General features: G+C 54.2%; 1 protein-coding gene across 22 annotated transcripts in view; it reads right to left on the bottom strand.

The window, feature by feature from the left end:
* Positions 1-23,902, bottom strand: part of DLGAP4 (DLG associated protein 4) — a 259,162-nt gene that overhangs the window by 208,817 nt on the left and 26,443 nt on the right. For 10 of the 22 annotated variants that reach the window (XM_077948361.1, XM_028827249.2, XM_028827248.2 and 7 more), the window contains exon 1: positions 22,268-22,444. The exons of 3 other annotated variants lie outside the window; for them this stretch is intronic. Coding sequence is in view for 3 of the 19 variants with exons in the window: in XM_077948360.1 (XP_077804486.1) it covers positions 22,400-22,404 (5 nt within the window). In the remaining 16 variants the exon portion in view is untranslated. Of the gene's footprint in view, positions 1-3,086; positions 3,198-16,081; positions 16,167-22,267; positions 22,445-23,902 lie in introns of those variants that run through there. 9 more of the 22 variants (XM_077948354.1, XM_077948355.1, XM_077948345.1 and 6 more) reach the window with 5 other exon arrangements.

Genomic DNA, 23,902 nt, shown 5'->3' with positions numbered 1-23,902 from the left:
TGTGATGTACTATACATGAACTGATATAATATCACTTGAAAGTAAACTGCGATAAGTTTAAAGTATAGATTGTAAGCCATACTACAAACACTAAAATAAAAGTTATAGCTATAATTAACAAGAAATAAAGTGGAATAACAAAAATGTGATTAATTCTAAAGGTAGCAGAAAAATAAGAAAAAAGAAACAAAGAATAGTTGGGGCAAATAGAAAACAAAGAGCAAGATAAAAGACTTAAACCTGGGGTGAATCTGGGGCCCAACTTGTTGGGTTTCCCCTGAGTACTGCTTTAACAGCATCCAGGAAATTTTGATATGTTGATATATGCTGCCTACAAGAAATGCTCTTCAGATATAAAAACACAAACAGGTACAAAGTAAAAGGATGAAAATATATAGACCATGTTAATACCAATTTTAAAATCTTGAGGGCTACATTAACATTAGAAGAAGTCTATTTCAGGCCAGGCACAGTGGCTCATGCCTGTAATCCCAGCACTTTGGAAGGCCAAGGCAGGAGGATCACCTGCCTTGGTCAGGAGTTCAAGACCAGTCTGGTCAATATAGTGAAACCCTGTCTCTACTAAATATACAAAAATCAGCCAGGCATGGTGGTGCGCACCTGTAATCCCAGCTACTCAGGAGGCTGAGTCAGGAGAATTGCCTGAACCCAGGAGGTAGAGGTTTGCAGTGAACTGAGACTGTGCCATTGCACTCCAGCCCAGGCGACAGAGTGAGACTCAGTCTCAAAAAAAAAAAAAAAGGTATATTTCATAATATTATAAAATCATTTCATAATGATAAACAGGTCAATGAATCAATAGGAATGATGATCCTAAATATGTATGCATTGAATAAAAAAGCTTCAAAATACATAAAGCAAAAAGGGATAGGAATGTAAGGAGAAATAGGCAAATCTCCAATTATAGTCAGAGATGTCTATAGCTCTCTCTCAATAATTGGTAGAGCAAGTGGACAGAAAATAAATAAGGATAGAGAAGATTTGAAAATGATCAACCAACTTGACCTGACATTTATAGAACACTCCATAGCCTAACAACAGAATACATACTCTTTTCATGGAACATTTACCAAGATAGACCAGATTCCAGGCCATTAAACAAGTCTCGATACATTTTAGAAGATTAAAGTTATGCAAAATATGTTATATCATCTTAATGGAATTAAAAAACTAAACTAAAAACAATTAACAGAAAGATCCCTGAAAAATCCTCAAATATTTGGAAATCAGATAACACATTTCTAAAAAACCCATGGGCCAAAGAGGGAAGCAAAAGGGAAATTAGAAACTACTCTGAACTGAATAAAAATGAAAATATAATATATCAAAATGGGTGGGGTGCTGCTAAAGCAGTACTTAGAGGAAACTTTATAGCACTAAATGCCTATACTCATGAAGACAAAAGCTTTAACATTAATGACCTCTGCTTTACCTTAAAAAAACAAAACTAGAAAAAGAAAAACAAATTAACCCTGAACTAAGTGGGAGAAAGAAAACAGCATCAGAACAGAAAATCACTAAAAGAGAAAACAAACAATAAGAAAAATCAGTGACACCAAAACTGTCCTTCAAAAAGATCAATACAATTGATAAATATGTAGCCAGACTGATCAAAAATTAAAAATAAGAAAGAGAGATCAGACACATATTACAAATATCAGGAATGAAACAGGTCACATAGCTACAGAGTCTACAGATATTAAAAGGATAATAAGGTTCAAAACTTATTACAAAGCTACAATAATCAAGTCAATGTGGAACTGTCATAAGGATAGATCAATGGAACAGAACTGAGGATCTAAAAACAACTACAACAACAAATCTCACATTTATGGTTAATTGATTTTCAAAAGCGGTGCCAAGACCATTCAATGGAGAAAGAACAGTCTTTTCAATAAATGGTGCCAGCACAACTTATTATTCATATGCAAAATAATTAAATTTGACCCCTACCTCACACCAGGCACAAAAAATTAACTCAAAATGGATCAAATACCTAAATGTAAGAGCTAGAACTATAAAGCTCTTTATTTTATTTTATTTTATTTTATTTTATTTTATTTTTTTGACAGAGTCTCACTCTGTTGCACAGGCTGGAGTGCAGTGGTACAATCTCAGCTCACTGAAACCTCTGCCTCCTGGGTTCAAGTGATTCTCCTGCCTCTGCCTCCCTAGTAGCTGGGACTACAGGTGACCACCACCACACCCGGCTAATTTTCGTATTTTTAGTAGAGGTGAGGTTTCACCATGTTGGCCAGGCTGGTTTCAAACTCCTGACCTCAAATGATCCTCCCAACTCAGCCTCCCAAAGTGCTGGGATCACAGGCATAAGCCACCGTGCCCAGCCGAACTATAAAGCTCTTAGAAGAAAACACAGGCATAAATATTCATGCCATTGAATTAGGCAACTGTTTCTTAGATATGACACCGCAAGAAAATACACCAAAAGAAAAAAAAAAGAGATGAATTGGACTTCACTAAAGTTTAAAACTTTTGTGCTCTAAAGCAGGGGTCCCAAGTCCCTGGGCCATGAACCTGTACCAGTCTGTGGCCTGTTAGGAACTGGGCCACAGAGCAGGAGGTGAGCAGCCGGCAAGCCAGAGTTACCGCCTGAGCTCCTCCTCCTGTCAAATCAGCGGTGGCATTAAATTCTCACAGGAGTACAAATCCTACTGTGAACTACGCATGCGAGGGATCTAGGTTACATGCTCCTTATGGGAATCAAACTAATGCCTGATGATCTGAGATGAAACAGTTTCATCCCAAAACTTGCCTTCCATGAAACCAGTTCCTGGTACCAAAAAGGTTGGGGACCCCTGCTGTAAAGGCACTATCAAGAAAGTGAAGAGACAACCCACAGAATAAATAAACTCCACTCTTGGTATATAACCAACAGAAATAACCTCATAAGTTTCCCAAAAGACATCTATAAGAAAGCTCAAAGCAGCACTATCCATATAGTCAAAAACTAGAAATATTCCAAAATCTATCAAGAATAGAATGGATAAAGTATGACATATTCGCTAAATGGAATACTAGGCAGCAATATAAAAGAATGAACTTACCAATACACCCAACAGCCATGATGAATCTCATTGACAAAGTGAGGAGCAAAAGAAGTTAGCACAAAAGAGACAATCTGCATGATGTTGTTTATATGAAGGTGCGAAGAAGACAAAACGAAGCTATGGCTTTAGGAGTTAGAATACTGGCTAACCCTGGGGGAGGGAGGTAGGGAATTAACTGGAAAAGGCAAGACAGAGCCTTTTGGTAGAGCTGGAAATATCCTATATCTTTTTTTTTTTTTTTTTTTTTTTGAGACAGGGTCTCTCTCTCACTCCAGGCTGAGTGCAGTGGTGAGAACATGGCTCACTGAAGCCTCAACCTCCCAGACTCAAGCGATCCTCCCACCTTAGCCTCCTCCCGAGTAGCTGGGACCACAAGCACGCACCACCATGCCCAGCTAGATTTTGTATCTTTTGTAGAGACGGGGTTTCACCATGTTGCCCAGGCTGGTCTCAAACTCCTGGGCTCAAGCGATCCACCCTCCTCAACCTCCCAAAGTGTTGGGATTACCGACGTGAGCCGCTGCACCCGGCCTGGAAATATCCTGTGTCTTGACCTCAGTGGTGGTTACAAGGGTGAGATATATGCATGTATCAAGCTATACTACCTGCTTAAGATTAGTACACTCTACAACACGTGTTATACCACAACTCAGAAATTTCAAATATAATAATACCTGGCAGGATGGCCAGCATCAAGGGGAGAAGTAGCTGTAGATGAGCCGGACTAATGTGACCCTATTGCAAAATCATCTGCACAGATGCCCTCCGTCTACAGACGACTTTGACATGCCAAGAGCTACCATTTATAAGCACTTGCTGTGTGCCACATGCTGTCCTAAGCAGTTCATTAAGTCATTTCATCCTCACAATAGTCTTATGAGGCAGGCACCATCACTGCCCCTACTTTACAGATGACGGGAACTGAGGCACAGAGAAGTTAGGTAACTTTCTGAAGTCAAGCCCCCAATAAGTAGCAGAGCTGGATTTGCATCTAGACCTTCTGGCGCCACAACCCATGCTCTTACATAAATTCCCAAATCCTGACCATAGTGCAGAAGGCCCCATACGGTCTGGCCCCCGCCACCCTCTAGTGCTTCACCTGTCCTCCCTCCACATCCCAACACTCCAGCCTCACCATCTTCCTTCCTCTTCCCTGAAAACCCCACCTTCCTTACACCCCGGGGTTTGCACATTTGCAGTTTCCTCTGCCGGAATGTTTTCTTCTGCTCCTCTTTGCTGGGGCAACTTCTCATCCCTTAGGTCTCAGTTCAAGTGTCACCTCCTCCAGGAAGCCTTTGCGACTCCAGTCAGGGCCCATGGTCCCCGTGACCCTCCTCCGTGGGCCTCATCACTGTTTTACCTGCTTTTGGAGTTCCCTAAGGGCCACTCTATGCCAGACCCTGTGGTGGGCAGAGGGGACATGGCTCTGAGTGAAAGGGACTCTCCTGGCCCTTAGGGCTGGAAGGTCGGCATCAAAATGTGGTCACCACTGCAGGTAGATCGAGGGGGATCTGTACGTTTTTCTTTATACTTTGGGTTTTATCTGCTGGATATTTTTCTGGTGGGCAGGTACTATTACCAAGCCCTCAGCATTTCCCCACTCTGGGACCCCCACCTTTCTCCTTCCTCGCTCCCTCCCCATGCTCGTTCTCCCAACTCTGCCTACAGCCCCAGTGGGAGGGATATTAATAAGCAGGAGTGAGAAGGTCACCCAGCTCACAAGCACTGAGTCCTCCTAGACTCGGGCGCAGATGAAATGCACTGAGGCAGGGGAGCGCACCAGGCGCTGAGCACGTGTGAGCTATTTCTGATTCCCACCAGGCCGGGCAGAGCACATCTGAGGTGGAAGCCGGGGCCAGCCTGGTGAGTGGCTGTGGAACCAATGACCAGCTGCCCCAGCCATGCTCACACCAGACATGGCCACTGCCCTGCTGGAAACTCCCCCGCAGCCCTCCAGGGCCCATGCGGCAGCTGAGGCCCTCAGCCTGGCACTCGAGGCTCTGAAAGACCCCATCCCTGCCTGTCTTCTTGCTCCCCATTTTCCCAGGTGCAGCCAGGTCTTCCCTCTACCCTGGCCCTTTGCACGTGCTGTTCCCTCTGCCAGGAAGGCCTGTTCCATCTCCAGGTGTGGGCTCACTCTCACTTAACCAACGGGTGTCCGCTTGGACCACTCCTTCCTCTGAGAAGCCTTCCCTGACCATCACCCCAGCGTGGGTGCCCTTGACCTAGGGCTTCCTGCTGCCATGCAGGTACCCGCTGTTGTCTTCGTGGTCTATGATCCCGCTCCTAGACTGTGATGTGGCTCCTTTGAGGGCCTTCATCTCCATGTCCTACATCCAGCAAGGACCTGGCCCGCAGCAGGCGCAAATCCTCTTTTGCTAACTGACTACACAGGGGACAAAGTGCTGAGTCCTGGGGAGGACTACAGGAGGGTTCGGGGACTCAGAGGAAGTTGGGGGCAGATGGAGAGCCAAGGATTGATTTGGCTGTGACTTGGAGGTAAAGAGTCAGAGAGATGTGGCCTTAGGCAGCAGAGAGGGTGCAGAGGGAGACCAGTCCACAGTCAGTAGAGGGCCAGGCCTCTGTCTGATCAGTGTCCCCCTCACCCAGCCAGTAGCCCCCAGAGGTCCCAGGCAGGTGGGCAAAGGGGGCCCAGACTCCAGGTGCCAGGTGTGGCTGCTCACAGGCCCTGCCTCCCCAGCCCTGACAAGTACAGCGGATGCAGAATCTGTCTGGAACAAAGCATTTCATCTAAATATATCTGCTTTCCAATGCAGGGCACGCAGCAAGGGACTGGGGGGCACGACGCAGGCCTGCAGTGTGAGGGGAACCGGAGTCCCCACCCACAGCCCCACAGCCCCACTGCTGCCTGCCCTGGCAGAGGGAGTCCACCAGGGCGAGGGTCAGGGTGGGCCTGGCTGGGCCCCTCCAAGCAGGGTTCCCATTGCCTGAGCTCCCACCCCAAAGCTGCCACTTTGAATGTGGGCCAGGCACAAATCAGGACAATAGAGGAGGGAGGGGACACAGGGTGGGGCTGGGGAAGGGGGACACAGAGGAGGGCTTGGAGGAGGGGACAAAGGGAGGCCTGGGAGAGGAAGACACAGAGGCGGGCCTGGAGGAGGGGGACACAGAGGGAGGTCCAGGGGAGGGGGACACAGAGGGGGGCCTGGGGAATGGGGACACAGAGGGGGGCCTGGGGAATGGGGACACAGAGGGAGGCCTGGGAGAGGGAGACACAGAGGGAGGTCCGGGGGAGGGGGACACAGAGGGGGGCCTGGGAGAGGGAGACATAGAGGGAGGCCCGGGGGAGGGGGACACAGAGGGAGGTCTGGGGGAGGGGGACACAGAGGGAGGCCCGGGGGAGGGGGACACAGAGGGGGGCCCGGGAGAGGGAGACACAGAGGGAGGCCCGGGGGAGGGGGACACAGAGGGAGGCCCGGGGGAGGGGGACACAGAGGGAGGCCCGGGGGAGGGGGACACAGAGGGAGGTCCGGGGGAGGGGGACACAGAGGGAGGTCCGGGGGAGGGGGACACAGAGGGAGGTCCGGGGGAGGGGGACACAGAGGGAGGTCCGGGGGAGGGGGACACAGAGGGAGCTCCGGGGGAGGGGGACACAGAGGGAGCTCCGGGGGAGGGGGACACAGAGGGAAGCCTGGGGGAGGGGGACACAGAGGGAGGTCTGGGGGAAGAGGACACAGAGGGAGGTCTGGGGGAGGGGGACACAGAGGGAGGTCTGGGGAAGGGGGACACAGAGGGAGGTCTGGGGGAGGGGGACACAGAGGGAGGTCTGGGGGAGGGGGACACAGAGGGAGGTCTGGGGGAGGGGGACACAGAGGGAGGTCTGGGGGAGGGGGACACAGAGGGAGGTCTGGGGGAGGGGGACACAGAGGGAGGCCTGGGGGAGGGGGACACAGAGAGAGGCCTGGAGGAGGGGGACACAGAGGGAGGCCTGGGGGAGGGGGACATAGAGGGAGGTCTGGGGGAGGGGGACATAGAGGGAGGTCTGGGGGAGGGGGACATAGAGGGAGGTCTGGGGGAGGGGGACACAGAGGGGGGTCTGGGGGAGGGGGACACAGAGGGGGGCCTGGGGAATGGGGACACAGACGGGGGCCTGGAGGAGGGGGACACAGAGGGAGGTCTGGGGGAGGGGGACACAGAGGGAGGCCTGGGGGAGGGGGACACAGAGGGAGGTCTGGGGGAGGGGGACACAGAGGGAGGCCTGGGGGAGGGGGACACAGAGGGAGGCCTGGAGGAGGGGGACATAGAGGGAGGCCTGGGGGAGGGGGCCTTGAATCCAGGTTCCTCAGATTCCAGACTCTCCCCACTACCTTGCTGTGAGAGAGGCACAGAGAAGGAGGCAACTCCAACAGGGTCACACAGAGGCCTGGGGTGGTGAGGGGAGGAGGACCCAAGCACCCACCTCCCAGGCCTCCTAGTCGCCCTGGGGGCCCCTAGATTTCTCTTTAGCTCCTTGAAGTTCTCCCAAGAATCCCTAAGGAGTTGGGTGGCAGGAAAGGCACTGGACTGAGAGTCATGAGGCTGTGATGCTGTCCCCGCTCCACCTCTGAGGCCTTTGGACTAGTCATCTGTGGGCCCTGGTTTCCCCCTCTGTGAGGTGGGGACAAGCACTGTGCCCTCTGCGCAGGGCTCTGTCCACAGTGCTCACCCTTGGCCCACTTTCCCAGGCTGGCCCTTCTGTGAGCTGCCCTGGGCTAGGCTAGGGAGGGAGTGCCAGAAGGTTCCGGGGGGTGTGCGGGTGTCAGGAGAGAGCACAGTAACACCAGCTGCCTTATTTTGGGGACTTGCTGTATGCCAGGCTCTGTCCTCAGTACTTGAACACACAGGACCTCAATTCACCCTCAAACCAAGCCTCTGAGACAGGCAATGACACTGTTATCCCTCCGAGGACAGAGGGGGAAACTGAGGCTGAGAGAGGTTTCTGTGACCTGCTCAAAGTCACACAGCCGGTGATCGGAGCAGGGACTCAAACTTGGGCCACCCCTCAAAATCGGCAGCTCCCTCCCTCCAGGCCTGAGACTGATGCCCACCTTTCCAACTAGTTTTGCTCTTTTTTTTTTTTTTTTTTTTTGAGACAGAGTCTCACTCTGTTGCCAGGCTGCAGTGCAGTGGCGCAATCTCGACTTGCTGCAACCTCCACCTTCCGGGTTCAAGCGATTCTCCTACTTCAGCCTCCTGAGTAGCTGGGACTCCAGGCATGCACCACCACACCCAGTTAGTTTTTGTATTTTTAGTAGAGATGGAGTTTCACCCTGTTGGCCGGGATGGTCTCCATCTCTTGACCTCATGATCCGCCCACCTCGGCCTCCCAAAGTGCTAGGACTACAGGTGTGAGCTACTGCTTCTGGCCTCAGTTTTGCTCTTGTAATGGTAAACAAAATCAGAAAAAACCCTGCTCATTAGAACAGCTCGTCATCAACAATCACTGCTATGAACACCTCATTTCCAGACAGGCCTGAAGACCCCACCCAGCCAGAGCCTCTCTGCCCTTGTCCGTCTCACTCAAGGCAGGAGGGTGCAGTAGTTAAGATCCTGGGCAAGGGCTGGGTGCACACCTGTAATCCCAGCACTTTGGGAGGTTGAGGAAGGAGGATCGCTTGAGGCCAGGAGTTCAAGACCAGCCTGGGCAGCAAAGTGAGACCCCTCTTTACAAAAAATTTTAAAAATTAGCCAGGTCCAGTGGCACACCCCTGTAGTCCCAGCTACTTGAGAGGCTGAGTGGGGAGGATCGCTTGTGCCCAGGAGTGGGAGGCTGCAGTGAGCCATGACTGCACTACTACCTTTCAGCCTGGGAGACAGGGAGACAATTCTGGGTCCACCAGCTGCCGGATGAGCGACCTCAGGAGTGTCACTCTTCCTCTCTGTGCCTTGCCTCCTCTCCTGTGAGGACAGTGGCCCCTTCTGCTTAGAGTCCCAGGGCATATTGGAGAGACAGCTGGTGTCAAGCTGTGACCCAGAACCCACTCAGAAACAGCCCTTATCACTGCCTAACCTGACCATCATGAGGGTAAACTGGATGCCCTCAAAGTCACTCCTGGAGTGGACTGTGTGTGTGTGCGAGTGAGAGCACACATTTATTAGTGCTTTAAGCTGCTAAGTGTTGGGGTAATTTGTTCCACAGTAATAGGTAGCGAGTATAGAAGATGAGCCTTGATTCAGGGTAGAATTGAGGCTGGAGAGAATCAGGGCTGGCTTCAGAGGCTGTGCTGGACCATGCTCCCAGGCTGGGCACGCCCAGGGCTGTTTCCTTTAGTGGCCCTGATCTGTCCAGAGGACCATCCCTGCCAACCTCAGCCAGCCCTGTGTGGCTGCTCTTTATGACTGTGTTGGACTCAAGAACGGATCTGACTCAGCTATGTGCAGCACCCAGTTAGACGTGCTCACCTCTCAGTTTTCAGAAAATTCTCACAAGAGTGCTGGGCTCGGTGGCTCACACCCACAACACCAGCAACTCGGGAGGCTGGACAGAGGATTGCTTGAGCCAGGAGTTCAAGACCAGCCTGGGCAACATAGCAAGACCCCATCTCTAAATTTTTTTTAAAAAATGTAGCTGGGCATGGCAGCATGCAACTGTAATCCTGGCTACTTGAGAGGCTGAGGTAGGAAGATTGTTTGAGCCCAGGAGTTAAAGGCTGCAGTGAGCTATGATCATGTCACTGCACTCCGACCTGGGCAACAGAGCTGTGTCAAAAAAAAAAAAAAAAAAAAAAAAGGAAAGGAAGGAAAAGAAAAGAGAAGAGAGGAGAGGAAAGGAGAGGAGAGGAGCGGAGAAGAGAGGAGAAAAGAGAAGAAAAGAAAAGAAGGAAGGAAGGAGAGAGAGAGAGGAAAGAAAGAGAGAGAGAGAGAAGAAAAGAGAGGAGAGGAGAGGAGAGAAAGGAAGAAAATTTTCACAGTAGCCTCCTTGGAGGTTAACATTATTATCCCCAGTGCCTAGAATAGTCTCTGGCACATAACAGATATTCATATTAGTGTAGACTAGGTTACAGTAATAAATAGACTCTAAAATTTCAGAGGCTTCAAGAACAAGAAATTTATTCCTATCCTGGAGAAAGATTTTCAAACAGTTGAGCTTCTCCCCGGTTGAAAAGCCAGCCCTGGTAGGTGTGCAAGCCAAACAGGTTGCCGGTCAGCCAGCTCCCTGTCTGCCCAGCCTCAGTTACTCCCTCAGTGCCAGGTCCAGGTGAGGGGGTGGCCCCCAGAGAAGAGGCTGGGGAGGAGAGGAGTGATGGGCTGCAATGGGACGGGCTGGCCTGGGCTGCTGTCCAAGGCACCCCCGGGAGACCCAGCTCCTCTGTGAGGGGGCGCTGGGGAGCACTGCTGAAGGGGATGGGCTGGTGAGCTGGGCTGCCTTTCCACCCCCACCTGTTCTCAGGCCCACCTGGACTACCAGGCTCAACAATGCTCAGGTAACACACACGCTGTGCCCCTGCTGTGTGCCAGGCCCCAGCCTCTGCCCGGTGGGAGACCCTCACAGTCTAGTCCGCTGAGGGGGTACGGTGACCCATATGGTTGGGAAAGGCAGGTTTCCTGGAAAGGGGAGGTCCGAGCTGAGCCATCAGTAACAAATCAGAGTTACCAAGCCAAGACTGTGGGGAAGGATTTCCAGGGAGAGGGAACAGTAAGCACAAAGGCAGGAAAGCCAGAGGACATGGAAGGTTCTGGGCATGCCCAGTCATTCAGCATTCAGGTGAGCTGTGGGTGGGGTGAGATGGGGGCACAGCAGGAGGGGCTGCTGAGGTGCACAGAGGCAGGTGACAGGGGCAGCAATGGCCTCATTCAGGGCTCTGGGCCATGAGCAGCTGGATGTGGTTACTTAACCTGCGTGGAGGACGCACCAGCAGGAAATCAGTTAGGAGGCAGGGATGGTCATCTTTGCCAGAGGCCATGAAGGCTGTTGCCAAAAGATGCTTGAGAAGGGGAGGTCAGTGAGGAAGGAGCCCAACTTCCGCTTTGTGGCTGATCCCCCAGACGCATCTCAAGGGCTCAGGATGAGACGCTGCCTTCCCGCTGGCCTCCAGGACCAGGCTTGTCATTATCAAACCCAGCCTTGCAAATGGTTCTTGAAAGCCACAGGGCTGGTGGGCCACACCACCCACTCCCAGGCTGCCCACTGCCTTTGTCTCTGCCCGGCCAGTGTCAGCAGAGAGAGGCCACAGACTGAGATGGCAGAGGTCAGTCACCTCTGGCCTTGGCCTCAGCAGCAGGCAGGCAGCCAACACCGGGAAGTACCAGGAAGGCCTGGGGAGTGGTCGGCGAGGAGAGCACTGTAGGTCTGCCCTGCTCTGGAACCTTCTGTGGCTCCCTAGTTTCTTTCAGTGGGATGCACCCAACAAGAGGAGGCTGAGAGGCTGGGAAGGGGAGGCCCAGCCCCTCTGACTTGCTGCAGGGCCTCAGGAACGTTGCTCAAATGTCCTGAGTTAGACTCAGTGATGGCCACTGGCTCTGCTAGCTGTGGCCAGGAAAGACCATCCAGCAACCCCAGGGACCCAACCATGTTCACCAAGTTTCTAGTCTTGCCTAGGCAGGCTGCTTTGTGGCTCCGAGCCTCAGTTTCCTCCTGTCACCAGTCCTTGAGGTCCATGAAGCCCACGCAGCCAGCCCTGACTGTTCCTTATTCCAAGTTCCTGGCTGCTCTGTCCAGGCTTGTGACCCATGGCTCTCCGTGCTGCCCCCACACCCCACCACACCCCTCCTCACTCTCAGGTCTCAGCTCCTGGACCCCAAGACGGCTAAAGTCTCCTCTTAGCTCTCCTGGGTTGCAGTGTCTGTCACTATTGTGAGTTTATATTCATCTGGGAGGTGATGTAACACAACACACACAAACACACACCTCACAGCACACACACACACCACATCACACACACCACACACACATCACACCACACATCACACACACACCACATACCACACATCACACACCACACCCACACCACACACTCATCACACCACACACATCCCACACACCGCACACACCACACATGCACCACACACAACATACATAACACACACACCACAAACACACATCACACACCATACACACACATCACACACATCATACATAGCACACACACCACACAACATACATAACATACACCACACACTGCACACCCACACCACACACTCATCACACCACACACATCCCACACACTGCACACACCACACATGCACCACACACAACATACATAACACACACACCACACACACACCACACACCATACATAACACACCACAAACACACATCACACACCACACACACACATCACATACACCATACATAGCACACACACCACACAACATACATAACATACACCACACACCACACACCCACACCACACACACATCACAGCACACACCCACCCCACACACACATTACACCACAAACCCACTCCACACACATCATACCACACACCCACACCCCACACCACACATCACACACACTACACACCACACACACACCACACTATATATAACACACACACACCACACACACCATACATAACACAGACACAACACACAGCACACAGCACAACCACCAAACATACACACACTACTACACACCACACACATTACACACCACATACCCACACCACACATACTATACATAACACATCATACACATCACACTTCATACACACCACACACCACATCACACACACCACATACACATCACACACACCACACCACATACCACACATCACACACCACACATCACACACACCACACACACACACCACACACACATCCCACACACTGCACACACCAAACACACACACCGCACACCACACATCACACACACTACACACCACACACATACACACCACACCATACACAACACACACACACCACACACACCATACATAACAGACACAACACACAGCACACAGCACAACCACCAAACACACACATACCACTACATACCACATACATCACACACCACATACCCACACCACACATACCATACATAACACATCATACACATCACACTTCATACACACCACACACATGCCACACAAATACCACACCACACACACACACCATACATACCACACACACAGCCCACACACTGCACAGATGCCACACACAGCACACATGCCACACTGACATCACACACACACCACACACATGCCAGATACCTCAGACACCATAACACACAAACACACCACACACACAACCACCAAACACACAACATATATACACCACACACACACCACACACATGCCACACACACCACAAACCACACAGATGCCACACACACCACACACCAAACTACCAAACACACAACACATACACACCACACACACCATACATACCACACACACACCACACAGATGCCACACACATCACAGAAATGCCACAAAGATACCCCTCACACACACCACACACATCACACACACACCTCACATACATACCACACACACCCCACATGTATACAACACCATACAGATACCACACACACACCACACGTCACACACACACACCACACACACCACACACATCACATATACACCACACAGATACAGATGCCACACACACCATACATGCCACGTGTACATACCACACAGTATACATACCACACACACAACAGATACCAAACTCATACCACACACACACCACACATACAGCATACATACTACACACACCACACACACAACAGATACCAAACATACACCACATACAGCACACACACACCAAACACAACACACACACATCACACACCCTACACACACACCACATACCACAACACACCACACACCACATACATGCCACACACACCATACACGTCACACAGACACTACACATACACACCACACATACATACCACGCCATACATACATATCATACATCCACACTCACAGCACATACCACATACACACCATACATGCTTCACATGAACATACCACACACCACACACACACCATACACACCATAGTCCCACACACATCACACACACCACACACACACCACACACACCACACACACACCATACATACATCATGCACACCACACACACCACACACACAGCATACGCCATGCAGCACACACACACCACATACACACGACACACACACTACAAACACCATACACACCCCACACACACACCACAAATAGATACATGACACACACCACATGCACATCACACATACCACACACCATACACACCACATATCCTACACAGCACACACATCACATACCATACACACCATACACACACCACACCACACTACACACACCACACATACATACCACACACACATACACACACCACACACACACTACACACTACACATACACACATACAAACAGCATGCACACACACACACCCTTCACATTCCCTACACACACACACACACACACACACACACACACACACAGAGGGAGTGGGAAGGACCCTGAGGGCAGCCCTCCCTCCCTGTCCCCATCTGCACTCTCCCAGAGTCCCCTGTGAACCAGATCTACGAGGGTCGGACGCATAGATGGGCAGAGGTGGGCCTGGCCCCTGGTCTAGTCAAGATCCCCAGAGCCGCCCGCCTTTGCACGCGCCTCTGCTCCCAGCATGCTGTCCCTGGAAGGCCTCGTGCACTCCCAGTCCTCCGGGAATCCCTCACACCCCGAGGTGGCAGGTCCCTGAGGAAGTGTCAGATGCCAACACCCCTTCTCCTGCCGCCACACTCACTTTGAGGATAGGAGCTGTAGGTCAGGTGGGGAGGCTCAGAAAAATTCCAGCAGTACCAGGTGGGGCTCAGAGAAGGGCAAGGCAACCCCAACATCACCTCCTGACTCTTGCTGCGGAAACTGAGTCCCAGAGAGGGCACAAGGAGCCCTCACAAGGAGTGGCCCAGCAGGCCTCTTGCCTGGGGTCTACCTTCTCAACTGGGTGCATGAATCACACACACCTGGGTTCAAATCCTAGCTCTACTACCCACCAGCTGTGCAGCCTCGGTTTCCCCAGATGTAAAACAGGGATGACCACAGCACCTTGCTCCCTCAGCTGCAGGGTGTGCCCATGGAAAACACAAGCGGCAGAGGGTCCTGACTCTATCTCCAACCCAGCAGTCTCTGGACCACAGCCCTGTCTCCCCAGCAGCAGACCAAGTCCAGTCAGGAGCTCCTCCCCAATTGCAGGTGACCCCCTAGAGCTGTCACTGCAAAGCTGCCTGGTCAGCCCCAGAATCTCACAGCCCAGCCCTCACAGTACACACTGTTCGGAAAAGGCAGGCAAGCATGCCAGGGTCACACAGCAAGGCCTTGGCATGCTGAGACTCCAACTTGGGCCCTGTTCAGCTGAGCCTCCAGCCTTGAGCCTCCCACTCCCTGAGTGGATATGGCAGAGCTGAGGAGGTGTCAGGGCTTGGTGGCAGCCACAGAGGGAGAGAGGCAGGCAGGCGGCTGGGGGTGGTGGGAAGAACCTCTCCCCCTGTCTCTAGCAAACCCAGATTCCCGTTTCCAAGCTGCACTCCAGAGTCCTCGGGTGCTGCGTCACTGCACGCAGTCAGCCCACAGTGGGCGGAAGGAAAGGCTCCCTCCCCATGACAGGAGCTGGAAGACAGAGGGCGGTGGGGAAGCCAGGTGGCAGGTCAGGGGTGAGGACAGTGAGGACTCCCTGACACCACTCAGAGGGAAACCCAACTCGTTTCATCCCTGGAGTCACAGAGGGCTAAACCGGGAAAGACTCAGAAACCAAACTCCCACCTCTACTCCCACCGAGTAGCTGGAGGCCCAGAGAGGTGCAGGCAATCAGTTAGGGACACACAGCAGCAGCAAACCTGCTCGTTCCTCTTACTACAAACCCCCAAATACCCAGCACCCATGTCCTGGCAGCTGCAACAAAAAGCCTCCTGGACCCACCTCTGTCTGCCCCCGCAGGCTTATCTGTCACTACAGGAAGAAAAATACCTGAACCCAGAGGCCGAGTGCTCAGTCTCAGCCCAGCACCTGGGGGGTGCAGAGTCCCACTGCCCCCACCAGCACAATACCTCTTCAGGACGTGGTTCTGATCCCCCATCTTGAGTCCCAGTGCAGTGCCAGGTACACAGCAGGCACTCCATAAGTGCCTCAATAAGTCTTTTGCTCCATTTAGACACCAGGATGCCTGCCCCATTTCTACATCATCAAAGACAGAACCTGCCCCCATCTTCTGCTTTCTAAAGATGACCCCCTCACGCACCAAATGTTCTGTTAGCCAGTTTGGAAGCAGACTCCCAGAGGTGGGTGACCGGCACAGCCCTTCTCTCACCTAAGCAGAGTGCAAATGTGACTGTGGCTGGGGGGTGGCTGCACTGTGTGTGTGTGTGTGTGTGCGCGCGCGTGTGTGTGTGTGTGTGTGCGCGCGCGTGCGCACATATTGAGGGCTCTGCCCTTTCCATGAACAGTCCCAGAAACCAAATATCTTGTTCTTCCTCACCAATGGACTGCCGGTCATGGTCACTCCTTATCACCCACATCACTCCCCGTGCCCTGTGAGAAGCCTGAGAGATGCGCTGGCTTAACCAGAATTGTGTGCTGGGGAAGTGCAGAGGAGTCGGGAGAGAGGCCACAGTTCTCTGATGCCCATTCCTCAGTACCCGCGAACCTCATAGTTCAGATGGGGCCCCTGGAGGGGCTGGAGGAGTGGTGGCCGCCGACAGCAGAGCGGCCACGGAGTCCAAGGGTAGTCCCGAGGCTGCTCTCCAGACCGGGCCCAGCTCTGCCCCCAGCGTGTCTGTTCAGGTTTCCCTAAGCCAGGAACTGGGACTGCTGCACTTGATTCCCTCCTCACTCAACGCTTGCTGTGGAACAAACAGGAACTTCAGAATCCCCAGAACACGGGGCTAAGACCAGCCTCTAAACTCTAACTGACTTATGTCCAAACCCTGGCCTCTGTCTTCCAGTCCCTGTCATGGGGAGGGAGCCTTTCGTCCAAATGCTGGCACCTCCACTTCACCAGCTGTGCAGCCTTGGCTCTCTGTGCCCCAGTTTGCTGTTCCATAAAATGGGGGTGATAATCATAACAGGGTGTGATGGAGGCTGAAAGAGAGTCCAGGCATCAAGTATTGCATCAGTGCTCACTAACAGAGGGCTGAGCAGTGCACATGGCCTGGGAGATGGTCTAAAACGCTTTGTTGAAGGAATGACTGAATGAAAAGAAATGCTAGCCAATGATACAGTTATTATTATTATTATCACCGTCAACATCAGCAGGGATCCCCAAGCCTGGTTTTGCAACCAGCCCTGGTGAGGGGTGTAGCAAAATTCTCCAAACAAAATGTGCTTCCATTCATTTTGGGTTTTTGAAAAGGCCACGTCAGACAGCTCGGTGGCGAGGAGGCGGCGTTGCGAAACCTAGCACAGAAGGATCCTGGGCCCCGCTCCTTGGCTCAGGAAATAATGTGCGATCTGCAAGCGAAAGGCCCCTACACACTGCCCTCCCCGCAAGGACCCAGTGAGAGGGGCGCCTCGGCTGAGGGTCCACCCCCCACCCTCCAAGTGACTTTGGGCAGCCACCCAACCACTCTGAGCCTCAGTTTCCTCATCTGTCAAATGGAGACAATATCCCTTTTCATTCCTAACCCTGGCTGCGGCTAGGATGGGTGATCAAATGGGTTCTATGAACTGTAGAGTACTGCACAGCCCTAAAGGCTTCAGTCCTGGCCCTGGAGGAGCTGCCAGGAGATGCTGTGGAGGGGATATAGGAACAGAACAGGCAACCCTCTCCCCAATAGGTCACAACGAAAGAATGTCTAGTCATGTGAGTCTCAAAGCGTCCCCACATATTCTGATGAAGTAGGAAGTGGGCCTGTCTTTGGTACAACACACAGGACTCCTAAGTGACAGCTTTTCCCAAAGATGCCCAGTGAGTTTGCTCTCCAACCCCCTCACTCCCTTAACCAACAGAGTCATCTGTTAGAAGAAACTGCCAAGCCTCGTCAGCCCCATGCTGACGCCAGCCCTGGGAGCTTACACACCCTTCAAAGCCACTACAGCAAACCCGGTGGCTTGCTCTGGATTCAAACCCTGGCACCTCCACCTCACTAGCTGTGCAGCCTTGGAGACCTTACTAATAAACTAAACTAATGCTCAGTTTCCTTGTCCAGAAAACAGGAGGAGAGCCCACCAGATGTCCCAAGATGCAGGGCTCTCAGGATCACAGACTTCGGACAGTGGAAGGCAGAAGGCCCCTCAGAGATCACCAGGTCCAAGTCTTCACTCTATCAAGGGCGCCCAGAGAGGGGACACGCCTCATCCAAAGAAACACAGCAAATTCGCAACAGGGCTCCTAGAAGAGTGGATGCCCACCATGCTGCACCCTATTCCCTCCACCACCAGCCTCCCTGTGGCCCACTCAGGAGTGGCCACCTCCGCTTAAAAGGACACATAACCCGCAGCATCCCCAAGCTCACCCAGCATGTGGCTGCCTTCCTGTCTTTATTGATGCAGTTCTTTTCTTTTCTTTTTCTTTTTCCTTTTCTTTCTTTTTTTTTTCTTTTAGAGACAGGGTCTCACTATGTTGCCTAGACTGGTCTCAAACTCCTGGGCTCAAGGAATCCTCCCACCTTGGCCTCCCAAAGTACTGGGATTACAAGCATGGGCCACTGTGCCTTATCCATGCAGTTCTCACAGCCAGCAGTGTCCTTCCCCACTATTCTCCATCTACCCAAATCCCCAAAGCCTCCAAAACCCAGCTCAAGTGTATATCCTTTAAGAAGCACTTCTGGCCCTTGGACAGCACCAGTCTCCATCACTAGGGAGCACCTGGCAGGATGGCTGCAGTTTACAGAGTGGGATCCTCACAGGTCTGACTCTGTGTCCCCAAGCCTGGCACAGGGCTGGGCACTGAGTGGGCCTCAGGAAGCACTAGTAGCCCAAAGAACGAACAGAGGACTAGGAAATGAAAGAGTGAACAGGCCAGTGACCTGGCGAGTGAGGGAAGGCTGAACAGGTAGACAGGTGATGATGTGAGCAAATGAATAGCCACAGGGGGAAATGCCTGGCCAGGGGCACACCCATAAAGATGCTGGGTCTGCCCCAGCATGGCCCCTCGCCCTCTTGTAGAGCCCTTGGGTGTCCCACAGACCTGCTGGGATTTTAGAGGCTACAGGCCTGTAACTCCCACAGATTCTGGCTAAATGCCTCTGTGTATGCAGACCCAGCTGGAGGCCGGGAACGCACATGGACAGTCATGTTGGCAACGGCCTGGCCAAGTCTCCCCCCATTCCCCAGAGCCCAGCCCTCTACTCAGAATGGACCAGGTCGTCAAAAGTCAAAAGAAATGGATGAGTGCCCACGTTGAGCCAAGACATCTTCTCAGCATCAGGGGAATGGCGTGAAGAGGCAGGCGGGACCCTGCCCATCTCTGCACCAACCACACCCAGAGACATCCAAGAAGGATGGGGATGGGGTAATGAAGCACAGGCCCACGGGGCTGGGCACGTGGTGACAGTGACACAGCCTGGCCTGGGCATCGAGGAAGGCTTTCTTCTGGAAGCGATGCTTAAGCTTGGGTGATGAGCAGTAGTTGAACAGGCACATGGGGGAAGGGGGCTGGAGATGTTCAGGCAGAGGAGCCAGCATGTGTGAAGACCCTGAAGCTGGAGGGAATGTGGCCTGTTCCAGGAACTGAAGGCAGGCCAGGGGGACCTGAGCCAAAGAGGGAGGGGGTGGGGAGCAAGACGTGGCTAGAAAGTAGCTAGTTGGGGGGAGGGGGAGGTTGGGTTTCATCCTGCAAGCCATGGCATTTATTGAGTACCTACTGTGTGCTTTCTATTAAAAAAAAAACCCTGCATTCAAGATTGTATTAATTCACATTTCAGAACATTTAAATGAAAGTGTTCAAATGCACTGATGTCAGATAATGCGATTTTCTAATGCTTTTCTGAATGAATGAATACCCATCACAGAAGTATAGGAGGGTAGGGACCACCCGCTTCTGTCACATACAGTGCCCAGGATACGGTTCCTCAGAGCCTCCCCATCATGTGAAACTGCTGGCATTTACGAAGCCCGTGGCTCACAAACCACACAAGAACCTAATGAGATGTCAGTGGGTGCCCCTGATACATCCGATACGTCAGCGTCTCCTGAAAGCTCCAAAGCACACATTCTCTCCTAGTTCCCAAGTGCTGCACAGCCTTCCTTCAAAAACACCAACTCAGCTGCCAGGCAGCTTCATGCCCGGGGCACAGCCCTCAGACCTGCGGCTCCATCTCAAGGCTGGCACCAGCCGGATGCTTCCTGGGGTTCCACATAACCCAGCCATCAGGTCCTGTCCAGCTCACAGTTTCTCTTCAGCATGGACACTGTCTCCAATACCTGACACAGGCTGCCTCCCCCCACAAAACAGAGGCTCCTGGAGGTGGGGACCCTGTCAGCCATTGAACTCCCCAGTGCCCCAGCACAGGCCTCACCAGGCCTCTGGCAGGTAAGTACGGGGTCGCCATGGACACCACACACAGGCACACTCCCAGAAGTTGAGTTGTGCTGTCCCAGCTCCTGGAGGACCCAGGATCCCTGGCCCACCCCTGCCACAGCGGGAGACAGGCACTCTCGCCAGCCCCACGTGCATAGCCAGCATCTCCCGAGCTGCTGGTAACACACTTGGAGTCTGCCGCTGACTGGCCCCAACAGCCGGCTCTGGGGCCTGGTGGTGGCTCCAACACTCCAGCCACCCATCAGCCAGGCCAGAGCACCAGCTCTGCGGCCCCACCCTGGGACCAGGCAGCCCAGTGCCCTCTGGCAGAGAAGGCAAGGGAGAACTGGCCACCAAGGAGGGACAGAAACAGGGCTCCTCCAACCGGCGTTCTCGGAGATGGTCCTGTACAACTGATTCCCACCACCTCCAGCTGGCAGAAAACAGCCCCCTCCCACAAGTGAGAGCTCAGAGGCAGAGAGAGCCAGGACTCCCTCCTTCCCACTGGGGACTAGTCTTGGAGAAGAGGTGCAATGGAGGTAGAGGCAGGGCAGGCCAGTCTCCCCAGGGGCTGGAACTGCAGCCCCCTCCCGCTATGTCATTTCCACTTCCAGGCGGGTGGAGGTGCCGGGAACCTTCTCCCCATCAGCGCTGCCCTCCAAGCTTAGGGCTTCCCATTCTCAGGGCACCTCCACTACCCACTGCACCCCCTCCCCCTCGCAGAACTGGCCTTTGCCAATCACAACCCCTCCCCCATTTCATTTTTTCCCACATCAACAGTCTCTGACAGCCCGTCTCTTTAACACAGGCAGCGGAGGAAGAAGGGGAGAAGGGACAGAGGGATAGAGGGATAGAGGGATAGAGGGATGGAGGGATGGAGGGATGGAGGGGGATTGGAGCGGCAGGTTCGGCCAAAAGAGACCAAGGGCCATCACACGTCCAGGTAGCACATGTCCCCTCCCAGCAGGCCCGGCACATCTGGACCCAGCTGGTCCCCGCGGCCACCTGGTCCATCCGCCACTGGGTCTGAACGTGAACCCCTGTCTCCGCGGGGCGCCGCACGTGGGGGCCTCCAGTAGCCATGTGAGTGCCCCCCCAGCCCAGGTGCCCAGGTCAGCCCAGCCCCTCGCAGGGACGCAAACAGGGAGGGGGCGCTATGCAGCGCGGGAGGGGGGTGCTGCCCCCGCCCCCTCCCCAGATGCCAGGTCCGGGAAAGAGCTCGGGAAGGGGGGAGCCGGCGGCTCCTGGGGCTACTGAGGCGGGATCCGAGGCAGCTGGGATGAATGGAGGAATGCCCCGAACAGCATAGCCCTGCTCTCCCAGGCGCCAAGGTTGGCCGGGCACGGGAGGGGTCCGTCTGACACCCAGGCCGCCCTGCGGATTAGGGGGCGGGCCTGAGGAGGGGGCTTCCAGGCTTTGGCAGCCGCTTGATACAGGGTACGGGGGAGTCCACGGGAAAAAGAGCCAGAATGCGGGTCCGGCCCCGGACAGGGGATTCCGGGCCCCAGTGCCGCCGCCCCCGATTTGAGGGTCCGGGGAGATGTAGATGGGGCGATCCCAACCAGAGAAGGCGCTTCCCAGCCGCACAGCCGGCCCCTCGGACCCGGGCTCGGAAGATAGAACTGGCAGGGGAGGGGGCTTTTCTGCGCCAGCACCGCCCCCCGGTTCAGGGAGGTCTGTCGGGGAGGAGACCGGATTGGGGGGTCTAGACGAGGGACTGAGCGCGCCGGCCCGGGAAGGGGGTAGGAGCCGCCGCGCGCCACCCCCGCGCCCTCACCTGCGCTGGGCGCTTCGGCCGCCTCCGGCCCGTTTGGCCGCTCCGCTGCGCCGCCGCCGCCGCCTCTCGGGTCCGCTCGCAGGTCCGCGCGCCTAGGCCCCAGCCCCCGCCCCGGCCCCGGCCCGCGGGCGCCCCATGCCTCTCCTCCGGCCGGCGCGGCGCCCCAGATGCGGCTGCGGGAGGAGGAGCCGCGCGGCCCCGGCTCCCCGAGAGCGGCGGGGAGGGGGCGGGGAGCGGGGAGAGGCGCGCGGGGGAGGGGGCCGTGCGGCTGCGCCCAAAACCAGGCGCGGATCTGGCCGCGGGCGCGGGGCTGGGGGGGCCTTGGGGGGGCCCGCGCAGTTCCTGGCGCCCCACCCCCACCCGCGCCCCCGCAACCCGGGGGAAGCGGGAGGGTCTCTGCAGCCGGAGACCGCTCTGTCGCTAGCCGGAAGAGCGCTTGGAAATCCGGGGCCGCCAGTCCAGAGAGGGCAGGCTACTGGAACAAGGTCACACAGCGCGGGCCGCGGTGGCACGGGACCCCGGAACCCCAGGCTATGGGGCGGGCCGGTAGGAACCTGTGTTGACCATCGCTGCCCCGTGGAGGAGGGAAACTGAGGCCCAGAGAGAACAAGACTGGTCCCGGTCACACTGCGCGAGTCAGGAACCACCCCACCCCCGAGAACTCGGGGCTTCTGCCTCTGGGAATGGGTGCCCCCTCCCGGTGACCTGCTTCCGCAGAACCCTCTCCCAGGTGTCTTCTCGCCTCTGGCTGAACGGGGGTTAAATGCAGTCTCTGAAGTGGGATGGACCTGAACTGCGTACCGGCCCTACCTCTCCTGGCTCTGTGGTTACAGACAAAAGACTGTCCCTCTTTGAGCCCCATTCCTCCACCTGTAAAATGGGGACACCATGAGTCTATCGCCAACTTGGGTGAGAAAACCAAAGAGATAATGGGTATAAGCTCTTTACTGGTGCCTGGCATTCAGTAGGTGTCAAATGAATGTGCCTGCCTTCCCTGGCTCCCACACACAGCCATCTCCAGAGAATGCCAGCTGAATGCAGAAGGGTCAGAATGGGTGAAAGGGTGGCCTGCAAGGCTCCTCACAGCCCTATTCCAGTCTCCTCCACCACCCATCCACCCTGCTCACATCCCCAACCCAGTGATGACTGTTCCAGTGCCCAGCCTCTGCCTTTCCCTGTGCCTGACATGCCCTCCCACCTCTCTACCTGACAAACTCCTACTCATCCATCAAGGCCCAAAGCAATCTGTTTCGTACCCCAGCTTCTCATACTCCCTACTAGTCTACCCATGTTTCCTTTCTCCAGAACATATTCCCTTTCCCCCAGTGTCTGGTCTGGGTTTGTCTCTATCTTCTCTGGCTCTAACAACTGGGGTGAGAGGAAGTCACTCAGAGGAGATGACACCCTGAGGCCCAGTGCTGCCCAAGAGGGCTTCCTGGAAGAGGTAGCGTTTTAGTAAAGCCTGGATGGAGAGGTGAGTTTAACACTTGTATGCAGCAGGCAAAGAGGTGGCATGTTTGGGCAGGGTGTCAACAAGGAGGATAGTGGGCTCCCTGGAGCAGTGGGAAGATCTTGGCGAATGAGCTGGGAGCCAGCGAGAGCCAGGGGCTGGACAGCGACCTGGCAGTATATATA

Source organism: Macaca mulatta, chromosome 10 (assembly GCF_049350105.2).
Source record: "Macaca mulatta isolate MMU2019108-1 chromosome 10, T2T-MMU8v2.0, whole genome shotgun sequence".
In the NCBI taxonomy this organism is placed as follows: domain Eukaryota; kingdom Metazoa; phylum Chordata; class Mammalia; order Primates; family Cercopithecidae; genus Macaca; species Macaca mulatta.
The sequence above is the reverse complement of the archived record's forward strand: the minus strand, read 5'-3'. Positions and strand labels throughout refer to the sequence as shown.